Source organism: Nicotiana sylvestris, chromosome 2 (genome assembly GCF_000393655.2).
Source record: "Nicotiana sylvestris chromosome 2, ASM39365v2, whole genome shotgun sequence".
Lineage (NCBI taxonomy): Eukaryota > Viridiplantae > Streptophyta > Magnoliopsida > Solanales > Solanaceae > Nicotiana > Nicotiana sylvestris.
The window spans coordinates 46718114-46730960 of record NC_091058.1 but is presented as its reverse complement, the minus strand read 5'-3'; the positions used below and the strand labels follow the sequence as shown (position 1 = coordinate 46730960).

The following is a 12847-nucleotide window of genomic DNA, read 5'->3' as shown; positions in this document are numbered from 1 at the left end:
GTCTATATTTTTCTTTAAAGGTATGCTAATATAATATTCACTTCTTATTTTATAATTGAAAGTTGTTCAAACCATTAACATCAACAAGAGGTTATATGAAGCTTCTCTTTTAATCTGACGTCCCCAAGGAACAAATAGTGTACAACTATTTATTCGCTTCGAATTTTTATAGGATCAGAGTTCGATTCACGTGTTTCATCAGTAATATTGAACTAGTCAAAATTTCCAATTTGAAACAAAAGTGGCAAGAAGAGAAAAAGGAAAAGAAAAAAATGATAAAATCTCATCATTGAAGTAAGGTTTCAAGTAAAGAAAATAATGTCAAAAGCTTAACAACAGGCTATGAACATATATTTACTCTCACTATGAAAACCAACAATTAAAAAAATATAATGTGGTAGGATCAATATCTCTTTCTTCATCGTTTTTCCTCTTCTCTAATGCAACATTGAGCAGAAAGAAAGACTCTAGAATTCAGAGGTAGATGTAGAAGTGAAGGTAGAAGAAGAGCGTTCAGTACCTTTCGTGTCAACTGAACGAAAGAGTGACTGGTTTTCACTAGAGTTTACTTGCATCTCATCATATTTATCTCTTAATCCTTGAAAATTAAATTCATCATCGTAGGCGCTTGAATCTATGTTAGATTCATTAACGTCTAAACGACCTTCAAGCATTTTCACTACTGTAGACATGTTTGGCCTTAATGCTGGAGATGGATTAGTGCATAGTAAGGCCACCTTAATCATCCTCAATGCCTCCTTTTTGTTGTAATTGGAACCTAATCTTGGGTCCACTAGCTCCAAAAACTTTCCTTTTCTTTGTAGAACCAGGGCCTGAAGTAAGCAAAATGATGGAATTGGAACACTTGAGAAATACTACCAAGTCTACTTGATCAAATACAGCACATTTGTTTATACCAAATATGAAGTTTTCATCAAGAAAACCGACACATTGTTTAGAAGTTAACTATTCATGGAACTGATAGCAAGAGAAGGTGGTTTCTTACCCAATCAAGAAGACAGACATAATTCTCATCAGGATTATATTTCATGTTGTTCTTCCCAGCGACGAGTTCTAATACAACCACCCCAAAACTGTACAAATCTGCTTTATGTGTTAAATAACCCCAGAGTGCATATTCAGGGGCCATATAACCTCTGCAAAACAAGGTAACAAAGTTGATACTCATGCAAGATTTGACATTCAGGAACTTCCTTAAATGCTTAAACTAGGTAACAATGGACAGCAGAACTATTTGTTACACCTATTGTAAAACTGATTATCATAGTTTGACTTACATGACTTTGAAGAGAACAATGATGTGACATCTACTAAATTATTATAGTTGGAATATAAAACATGGAATTTCTAAAGACGAGTGGCTTTGAAGAAAAATGCAAAATGATAGATAACATTTTTAATCTGTTTGACTCTTGGGATCAGTAAAGGTGCTAGACATAGCCTTTTGGAATTATATAACGAGTACAGATTCACTCAGGAAAAACTGAAGTAACTTTGACATGACTTAAAATGGAAAGGATGACATTCAAAAAGGAGTATTATGAGGGGAAAAAATGATTAATCAGTGAGAGTAGTTTAGAAGCTCACATTGTCCCAGCAACCCTGGTGGTGATATGGGTTTTCTCCTCGTCATGAAGCTTGGCCAGACCAAAGTCTGAGATCTTTGCATTTAGGTCTTTGTCAAGGAGTACATTGGTTCCTTTGATGTCTCTATGAACGATCTTTAGAGGTGATTCTTCATGTAGGTAAAACAAGCCTTTAGCTATGCCAACACAGATCTTTTGCCTAGTTGGCCAGTCCAGTTTTGGTGGACATTCTTCAGGACCTGCAATTTACCGTAAAATTGAAACTAGGCACATATTCATACACAAAGACACACATATATGTATGTACATATGCACGCAGATGAACATATAAACTTGAGAATTACTCCAGTTACATTATTGAGGGAGAATGGGATCATTATTTGTCTTTCGTTTTTGGCTTAATGTTCTTATTGACTTGTACCTTACGTTATCCATGAAGAATAGCACTTACCAAACAAAACATGGGAAAGGCAATTATTCTCCATGTACTCATAAACTAGTAAAAGTTGGTTCCGCTCAACACAGCATCCGTAAAGTCGGACGAGATTTGGGTGACGTAAACCAGACATCATGCCTATTTCATTTACAAATTCACGGTTCCCTTGTCTTGACTTGGATGAAAGCTGCTTGACAGCAATTATAGTACCATCTGCTAGTGTACCCTGAGCATTAACCAAAATGGATGAAGTCATAGATGATTTGCGATATAATCAATTAGGAAGTCCACAGGGAGGGGTAAGACGGAAGAATTATGAGATTTCTTAGACATATTCACCTTGTAGACAGATCCAAATCCACCTTCACCAAGCTTATTTGCGGCATCAAAATTACTTGTGGCAGCTTTAATTTGTCTGAAAGTAAATATACCAGTTTGCAGATCTAGTCCTCTTAATTCTACACAACAGTAAAAAACAAAAAGTTTAGGATTTTAGTTTCTCACAAGATAAATAAAGAAAATCTTTGAAAAGCATCCAAAAAATTATGGAAAGTTTGCAGCTTCAAACCCATAACCATCACCCTTGTCTTCTCACCCTTTACTAGTGAAAACATGAATTTGGATAGCATATGGACATATATGTTTAATGTGGCGGGAAGTCTTCCCTACATGTTGTGATTTCCCTAGAAAACGATGATGATACCTAGTATCCACATGGTATAATCATTCACATGCACTTCAATTTGCAAAAACCACTCCAGTTGTCACTTGATTTTGCAATAACACCAAGAATCACCCAGAATGCAACAGACAAAAGTTTTAAGTACATTCTATTTGTCGGGCATCAACAAAAGTTGAGGTCTAGAATCACCTTGTTCCATCAAATTCCTGTTTCTTCTTTTCCTCCAAGCAACAAAGAGAATCATCAGAATGAGAGCTAATGAAAACATCACTGCTCCAACTACAATTAGAATCTTCTTTTTCCGATTAGAAGAGTTCTCCTGTGTAGGAGGGGGCTTGAAATCTACATTACGCAACAAAAATTTCAAGAATATTAGATGCCCTGCCATTTATTTTTATGCTGGAAATCAGAGATATTATGCATAAGTTATTCAACGAGAGAATATCTAATTTATATCTTCTTGAGCTTCAACCATATAATCAAGAGTAGTTTTGTAATCTGTTTCCAACTCTGAAAAGGTCTTAGTTTTTTACATAAGATGCAAGCGGTGTTAGTTTGTAAAACAGACTTAATCTCGCTATGAGACAGAAAAGAAGATAATAAGAGAAAATATGCTACACGTAAGAAATAAAAGTGAAGACGGAGTATTACTAGCTTCCAGAGAGATGGCAGATACCAAAGGACCATACTTTCCTCTACTTGGGATTGATGTAGTTCCTTTCCCAGCATACTGAAAGCGAACGTCTAAAGTTTTATCTTTTACAGTTACATTAAACTTTTCTTTCAAGGCTTTATCAACTCCTCCGGCTACTCTTTCAATATCAAAATCTTTAAGCTTCAATTCGTCCTGCACCCAGTTAAACTAAGTCAGTTGCAGCTAACTGGATATTTTACTATATCTAATTCTCTGACGTGTTGGTTCACCTGTATGTATACATCAAATATCCGTCTTCCAAGACTTTGGAAAGATCGGTTGTCTCGGAAAACTATTTCTGCGAAATGAAGTGTCAAAGTGTAGCTTCCATTTGCTAAGCAACGTGCAAAGTAAGTCAAAGATAAAGGGGAGAGGTGAGCTGTCATGTAAAGTTGAGCTTCGTCTCCTGTGATAGCAGATATATTATCTGCTTTGTAGTCATTCAATGATATGACACGATCCCAGAAGTGTCCTGTACTGCTAGATCCCCAGTTCCCTTTCCAGTAAACAAATTTTGCAGCACCTGCCGGGTCTTCATCTGCTTCAAAAGTAGTGTTTCCAATAGTTACTCTTCCTCCACCACAATTTATGTGTAGTGAATACTGGTCTGCAGTATTCAAAGCAGAGAAAGGTTACTGGAGATAATGAATATATTTCAGAAATATGAGACAATGATAAAACTGTTTCGTTCTTGTAGATTGTCGAGAAAACTATCTGGTGATTCAATTTTTTCCATGATCTATATAGTTTACAAAAGGAACCAAATTATACCTTCCTACTTTTTCCTATCGATTGTCAAAAAAAAAAAAAAAAACTGGTGCACTATTGCACAATGGAACAATGTCAAACAAAAGAGTTTAAATGGAGAGGGTAGAAATTAAAGCTCTGAAAACAGTGAGTACTCACCCTCTGAACATGGATTCATTGACAAGCACTTCCCCTGCTCTCTGAAGTAAGTGAAAGAGGTGTCAGAGAGGATAAGTCCTTTTCAAGAGAATATTAGTCCTTATCATTTTATTTAACATTCAACACTTACATAAAATTCCCGCCGTTAAAGCTTCTGAATAAGTTACTGATAAGAAAAGAAAACCAAACATGGAATCATCTGAACCGTATATATATAAAAGAAAACAGGAGAAAAGCATAAGAAATACAAGGATCGTACAGGTTGTCCCGACAAGTAGATGGTTCAGAGCTCTCGTCGAACTTATTGTAGGAAAGGTCTATCACGCTGCATACAATGTATCTGACATGGTTATGAGTTTATCAAGTATTTTCAAACTAATGAGAGGGAGAAAAGAGCTTGTGCCTTCACTTAGAGAAAACAGCTTTAAATGCAATTAAATTAATGACAATCAGCAAGTTAAATCTCAATATCCTTATCTCAATATCTTTATTTATTGCCCATCCAACTCATTTTCACAAAGCTATCATTCTTCCTCACAAGAAACTTACACAGACAAGACTCAGTAATTCATGTTCCGGACAAGAGAAGTGTGAACGACTTTTTAATCTGATTCTCTATGCGAGCAACCACATTTAGTTGTGACATTTAATGCTGCATTCTCTATCTATCACCATGTTATATAATCCTACCCTAAAGCTATACATGTCCTTTTTTAAATTGAGATCAGAAGAATGACCAGTGTAAATGAAAAGGCAAGACATAATCAAACTTACTATCTGGTATCTCGACTTTTTAGCCACTCTGGAATTGGCCCAACAAAAGCATTGGCGGTCAGATACCTAGCAAGCAGCAAATATTTGATTTAACTAGGAGATCACAAATTTGAAATGCAATATCTGCACTACATGTTCAAGAATATGATAAGAAATTATCAAATTCGAAATCGCTTCTTGAATCACCATCTATCAGCTACCCACCAAAATGGAAAGTGATTTCCAACCAAAATGAAGACTAATTTTTGTGTGCAGCTCATGGGAGAATATTACTGAGTTATAAACAAACCATCTAACATCAAAATCTCAAAACTTTGTGGGCAAAAAATATAAATTTCATGTAAAGGCATTTGAATTCTTGGTATCCTTGCCATCTAAGACTGTTTTGTCATTGAGGCTATTTTCTGCTTTTCTTCAAAAGAAAGAAAAGGGCTTGGGCATTCGGAGAGGGTACAGAAGACTGATAGATGGACCATCAACTCTCACATAGTAAGACTAGTATAATGAAATAGAGATGCAAAACAAACATTTCCACATATAGTTACAGGAATCTTCATGTCATTCTGACTTACGTGGCCTCCAAGTTAGTCAGGCTTTCGATATTTGCAATCCCTCCTTCAAGCTTGTTAAAACTCAGATCTCTGCAATAAAAAATAAACAGAGTCAAACCTAAAAGAATGCTCAATCCCATATGGCTGAACAAACTATAGCACAATTGTTAAAAGCTTAATTAAGCTTAGATAAAGGATAGAGAAAATGGATAGTTCAGAAGACAGGTTTGTAGAGAACTGTATCATCCCCTTTTCTTATTTTACCTTCTTTCTCTTTTCAAGAAGATAGTTTTATTTCAAGAAAGCGAGGTTTGTTGTTTGCATTTCAAGATTCAACAAACCTCATTCCTCTCCTATTCAAAAAGAGAAGAGGTTTGTAGAAGGAAAACAAAAAAGCCCTGAAGGGAATCAGACATGCACAAATTTCATGCTTTGAGTGGATTATCCACAGCTTGAATAACAGGAAAAGGAAAAAAAATGAGATCATTAAGGAACATTTAAAATAAATCAAAAATACATTGAAAGTAGTGGAATTACAAAAACCGTAATTCGCTCATATCAGCTACAAAATCAGGAATCATCCCGACTATATTACAGCTTCTCAAAACCCTGCAGTCAAAACTTAGTGTCAGAAAAATGACGTTCTTTGATAAAGGATGTGTAGGAAACTCCACTCATAGTTCCCAAATTATTAGGTACTTACAATTTAGTCATGCCTGTCATGTTTCTAAGTGGTGGAAATTCTGAAGCACCTCCCTTCAGGTCACTGATTCTTCTGTATATGCATCATCTGATTGTTAATTATCTTGGTTTCTACTAAGCCTAATCATAAGAACATTGCAAAAAGCAAAATAAAGTCTCCAGAAAAATGGCATAAACTTACAGTTCAGTCAAACTGGTCAAATTAGAAACACTTGGTGGAATTGGTCCTTCAAATCCAGAACCTTCAATCTCTCTGTTAAAAGAGCATATACAACAAATAAATTTCTACTGGATTTTTCTAACTTGTACAAAAATTTACAAATGAAAATACTCACAGCATCTGGAGATTTTTCCAACTCTCAAAATTGGGCAGTTTCCCAACAAAGCTGTTACTGCTCATCCTACTGTATTGATGACAGAAGGGAAATGCAGGAATTCAACTTAACATTTGTGGAAGAAGAATTAGAAATCTCATCCGAGATGCACATTTAAATGCACTCACAGTTCAATCAATTTCGTCAGATTATTCAGTTCCACTGGCCACTCTCCTGTGAAATTATTAGCACTGAGAACGCTGCACCAATCAAAGTTCATCAATTTTAGAATGAAATCCAGCTCACACTTGATCTGCTCTTTGTAGAAGCACACTATATTTTAAGACCAATCACTCCGTCATTTAAAGTGACGAAGCTACTTGGAGAGGTGTCCTTCCTAAGCATGGATGAAGTAAATTGACTTACAGATTCTGTAAGTTGACCAGCTTCCCTACTTCCACTGGAAGCGATCCATTAAATAAATTTGTTTCCAAACTCCTGAAAAATTATGATGTCTTCAGGAAATTTCAAGTATTCTTGTACAGTCGGTCCATCTGAGAAAAATGGAGGTAGGGAACTTACATAACCGTAAGTGAGGTCATATTTCCTATGTACTCTGGAATTGGCCCAGATAACCGATTAGCAGAAACAACCCTGGAAATTAAACATCCAATTCATGAGTGTATGGAATCAAAGGTATGTATACATTTTAATGCCGAATGAATACACAGCCTCACATGAACTCCAACTTGGTAGACGCCCATTCAGGGGGAATTGTACCACTTAAGTAATTGCGGTTGAAATCACTGCAGAAAAGGTAAAACCATAATGATTTTAAGAATAAGTAAATTTCAAACTGGTTTTCTAACAATTATTCTGGATGCTCTCAGTACATTTTCTTCAGATATGGTAACTTCGCCAGAGATGAAGGGAGGACACCTGCAAGATCCTGTCCTTTGAGAAATCTGTTGACAATTAGAGCAGCCACCGTCAGATTACCAGCATTTAAAAATAAGCCTATCTGGTTTATATAAACTCGATCAGTTTCATAATGCAATGAAGTGACTATTAGAAAAATCTTTACAGAAATAGTCATGTTCATCAATGTGATATTTGAATATTTAGATCAAACACATGGTTTTCTAACAATAAACCTAATACCATTTTATTATAAACGCTTTTACCTAATAGGACTACCAACAACGACAACAACTCAATAAAATTCCCACAAGTGGGGGTATGGGAAGGGTAGAGTGTAGGCAGACCTTACCCCTACCCCGGGATAGAGAGGCTGTTTCCGAAAGACCCTCATAAGGAACAATAGACAATAGGCAAAAGATCAGTGACAGCAACAGAAGCCAGAAAAATAAAATAATATCAGCAACGTAAAACCAGAAAATAAATGTAAAAGCAATAACAATAACCAGAATTAATGCCATAGGAAAAAGTGTGGCAGCTACATAAACCACTAACAACCCAAGGCGAAACATAATCAGCCTAGTCCCGCCCCCGGAAACAAAGTAGAAAAATGCTTGACTCCCTCCTAACCTACAACTCTAATGCTTGACCTCCACGCCTTCCTATCAACTAGATCTTAGGTAATCGACTACCATTTAACAAGTTTTATGTAATCGATGTATCAACTAGATCGGTAGAAATAATCCAAACTACTAAGGCCCTCAATTTCTTTTTCCCTGACATATGATCTTGGAGGAGGCAATCTTGAGGATTAATCAGGATATTGAAAACAACGGATAGAAATTAGTGTTTGTTTATCAAATTGTCTCGTTATTTCAACATCAAACTTGAAACATGGAATTTGGAAGTTTGAAAAACAGGTTTTAGGAGTTTTCAAGTTATTTTAAGTTTACATTCACAGAACTTCAATTGTGTTTTGATGTCCAAACAAACCTGCAACTTCCAAATATCTTTTTTCAACTTAACTTCAAATACAATTAATTTTTTTCAAAAATCAACCAACTTGTGTCCAAATTCCCCTCACAAATTAACCATGAATAACATTATTAACAAAAACAACATATTTTTTTTAGAAAAAAAAAAGGAAGAGAGGAAAATGGAAACCTACATGCTTTGTACATGGCAAAGACCATCAGGGGAAGTGCAATTGCAGACAAGGGTATTGTTATAAAGAGGCATATCCTTCCTTTTCGGTGTGCTCCAATTTGAGTTCCCATCACAAGGGTTTTGCTTAAAATCCCAGTCCTTTTTCCCCAATTCCGTAGCTATTTCTTTAAGAGCATCCACTGCAATCAAAATAATTGGTATCAACCTTCTTCTTTCTTTTTTACATACATTACCTTTAAAAAGAAAGAGTTAAAATCTATTTACCTTCATCTTTAGGAAGCTGACTACTTTGTGCTTCAATATTGCCTGCAGTAAAACAAATTACTATTGTATAGAAGATGAGAAGTAAATTACAGGATCTTAGCATGGTCACTTAGACTAAAAGAACATGAGAATTTTTAGAGTAATGATATTTTTTTGTGTGAGAGAAATGAAGGTGCTCTGAAAAATAAAAATGTAAAAATTGCAGGCCTTTGGTTTTAAGTGAAGAAGACAAAGTTGATGAAAAAGATTTGGATATTGAGGCAATTATGATGCATTTTTATTAATTTAAGACCCAATTATTTGTTTGTTTGTTATGTGACGAAGACACCTTGGACCAAAGATCTTGTCTACATTTGTTGCATGAGTATGGGTCGCCATTTCATTTCAGAGAAGGGGAATTTAAAAACGGAAAAATGCAATTTCCTTGTAGATAAAGTTACTTTACTCCTTACTTTAAATAATAAGGTTTCACATGGAGGGAAATTGGAAAGTACAGTACAGCTAATTTAAAATTAATTAGACATTTTAGCACTAGTGGAGGATTAGTGGTTGCTTAAGTTAGAGCTTTGATCTCTTGTCGTTTTCTTTGTTTTATATTAGGAAATCGGGGCTCTTTTAGTTCAATTTTGACGGAACCTAACAAATTTAGTTAAAAATTAAAGATTATAATTCCTCGCGTCAACTGGATATGAGTTTCTAAACATTTTTACATTGGATCAGAGCTACTCAAACCAGTTTTGTCTAAGGTTTTTGTTTGATGCTAAAATTGTTTCTCACGATATCAAAGTTTGGAAAAAAAAAAAAAGGATTATGTTTGAAATTAATAGATATACAAAAGAATTTTGACTTTTTTTTAGGTTTTACACACCTTAAGAAAGATATTTAAATATTTTAATCATAAGAGTATCTGGAAGCAGTACAGAGATATTTTGAAACAAAAAATGATAAATAATATTTTACTTTTACGAAACATCAAATTTAAGCCTGTTATTTTTATTTTATGATTTTTATTGATGATACTAATATATCGCCTCTTTTCGTTTTCTTGAGATGAGAGTTTTTCGAAAATAGTCTCTCTGCCCTCGGGTAGGGATAAGGTCCGCATACACACTACCTTCCCCGAGTAGTTGAACTAGATCGTTGTTGTTGTAACAGTATCAAATTTACGGCTCATATTTGGAATGAAAGATAGTAAAGGATTCATCTTTCTAAACATTTAAGCTATTGGATTACTATTCCACTAATTATTACTTAGAAAGTGATAAAAATTTAAACAAGTCGTTCTAAAACAGACTTAAGGTTCACGTGGGAAACATAAAAATAGGAGTATATCTCTTGCTATACAAACTATTGTCAGCAAACCAATCTGGAAAGTGTCCCATTTGATCTACACAAGGTGTTTCACACTGTTAAATTGCCATTGTCTTTGAATAGACTTTTTACCAAATATCTCAAAGGAATATTTCACTAAAATAAACATGGCAGCTGGGACCTATTTTTACATCTTTATAATATTAAACTTAGTTAAATTGTTGACATTTATAATCAACTTGATGTCTTTCATTTCTTACTTTTCTAGTTGTTGTCTGTTTTTGATTTTATGAGTCACTTGATTTGAATGTCTTTCTATGATTAACCTGATTCCCCTTTAGCCAGGGATATGTAGGAAACATTTGAAGCAAAGGTTCGGTTAAATCTTTTTTAAAAAATGCTTCACACGGAGTATTTGGATGGGCAAAAATCGTTCACTTTATCTTTGCACGAAAACCCTTCGTGTCTTCGGGCAAAGAGGGGCAGCTGTAAGCACGTGATTTTTGCCCTATGAAAGAATTACTCCCAAAAATTTCAAAATAAAACGATTTTTCCTTGGTGTGCAATTTTTAAATTTTTGTGGTATTTTTGTATAATTATTTGTATTTTTGTCTGCGCATGTTTATTTGTTAAATTAATAGAAATACAAAAATATGTCGCATTTGCATTTAGGATTTAATCCTACAATTGTTGGTAATTAAGTTTGTTTTACAAAAATGAAAATCACAAAAATAGGCATCTTTTGCATTTTTTAGCATTTAATGTCCAATTGTACAATTTCATGCTTAATTATTACTTAATTGTGTGTTAATTGTTATTGGGAGTTAATTTGCGCTTTTATAACTTAATTTAGTTCTATATAATAATTTAAGGATTTTTAAATTTTAGTTTTAGAAAAATAAAAGAAGAAAAGAGAGCAAAAAATATAAAGAAAATCGGAATTGGGCTCTTCTTCAATTTTAAACCCAGGCCCAAAACACCTCTACCCAACCTTCCCCTACGACCCGGTCCATTCCAACCCGGGTCGACCCAGTCCATAACCCCAAAGACCCAACACCCCTATCTTCCCATTTTTTTCATTTTTCACTCCAAAAACCCTAACACCTAAAGCTCCCCCCCCCCTCTTTCTTCCTCTCCATTTTCTCAAAGCTCATCCATGGCTGCCCCCTCAAACTCGTCAATGGCTTTTCCTTGTCGACACACACACACACTCACACACGCAGAGCTGCTCGTCGACCACCCTGGCTGCTCCTTTTTCTTCGTCCAACAACCTCCGCCCCTATCTGCCATTGACGAGCTTGTCAAGCTCTCATGGCTGCCTCGTCTTCATCTTCTTCTTCACTTCTACACCAAACCACCACCATCTACGCCAAGCAACGCAGCCACACACAGTTGTCATGGTTGTTGCGTCTGTTGCTGCCCGTCGCTGCTGCGTCTACTGCTGCTGCTCCGCCACTGCTGCGTCTGCTGCTGCCCGTCGATGATACTGCTACGCCACTGCTGCGTTTGCTGCTCCTTCTACTACTTCGTTGTCGTCTCCTTCAATCGAATGACCCATCGTCGACACTGCCCAGTCGACCTCCAGCTGCCTCGTCGAGCTCCATGTTCAGCAATAGCAGCTGCTACTGCTTCGCCTTATCCTCACCGCCACTGCTTCGTCTTCAAACGACACCAAACGACCATCTTCTTCGATCGTCCGTTGTGGTCGTCTTCAGCGTCAAGTTATTTTGGTGCGATAATTGTTTCCGGACAGATTTGTTTTCGTTCGAGTTCATCGTCGTTCCGATCCGGTTAGTTGGTTTAAGTTTCGTTTTTGTCCGTATTTTATTTTGATATTTCTCGAATCTAAAATCGGTAAATGTTTGATTCTTGTTTTGTTCGTTGTTCATCGTTTTGTTAAATTTTCAGTTTGTTCATATAAAAATTGTTAGTTTAATTTTAATGTTGTTAGATTCAAATTGAAATTTAATTAATGTTGTTAGTTTAATTTTAATGTTGTTTCTTCTTCGGTTTGTTTTTATTTGTTTAAAAGAATTTAGTTGTAATATGGAAATATGTTGGTTTAATCATTTGGATCTGTCATGTTTTGTTGTTTAATTCATGTTCATTTTGTTTGAAGTTCGTTTTTAATTCAGTGATTTAATGTGAGTTTATGTTTTGGTTTTTAATTTTTTTATTTAGTTTGAATCATGTATCTTTGTTGTATTTTATTGGATTTAATTTAAAAAGATCAATTGATTATTTGAAGTTTAGTGATTTGAATATGTCTATTTGTTTTGTTTAAGCTTAATTCGAGTTTAATTCGAATTTGAATAAAACTTGCTTGTTATTGTTGTTGAATCTTTTCATTTATGTCCTTACTTTGTTTGATTGTTCTTGAATCCGAAATTAGTATAATTTTGATCTTCTTGTTTGTTGATTATCATTTTTGATTATTTCTTCAGTTTGTTTCATGATCTTGTTTAGTTTTAATATAGAAATTGTTGGTTGTAATGCTGTTAGATTTAATTTTAAGTTCAAA

The 12847-nt window shown here is 35.0% G+C and overlaps 1 protein-coding gene across 1 annotated transcript; it reads right to left on the bottom strand.

Moving 5' to 3' along the window:
- Positions 1–260: 260 nt before the first annotated feature.
- On the bottom strand, positions 261–9315 carry LOC104242183 (probable LRR receptor-like serine/threonine-protein kinase At1g07650). Its single transcript, XM_009797206.2, has 24 exons — positions 9016–9315; positions 8753–8930; positions 7560–7631; positions 7404–7472; positions 7249–7320; positions 7093–7164; positions 6855–6926; positions 6688–6756; positions 6534–6605; positions 6354–6425; positions 6188–6259; positions 5672–5740; positions 5100–5165; positions 4585–4650; positions 4456–4491; positions 4326–4366; positions 3650–4026; positions 3377–3572; positions 2915–3067; positions 2383–2501; positions 2059–2269; positions 1609–1846; positions 1007–1157; positions 261–833 (listed from the first exon to the last, which is right to left on the bottom strand). The coding sequence occupies exons 1-24, from the start codon at positions 9116–9118 to the stop codon at positions 468–470; spliced, it is 3012 nt and encodes a 1003-aa protein (XP_009795508.1). The 5' UTR covers positions 9119–9315; the 3' UTR covers positions 261–467.
- Positions 9316–12847: the final 3532 nt, after the last annotated feature.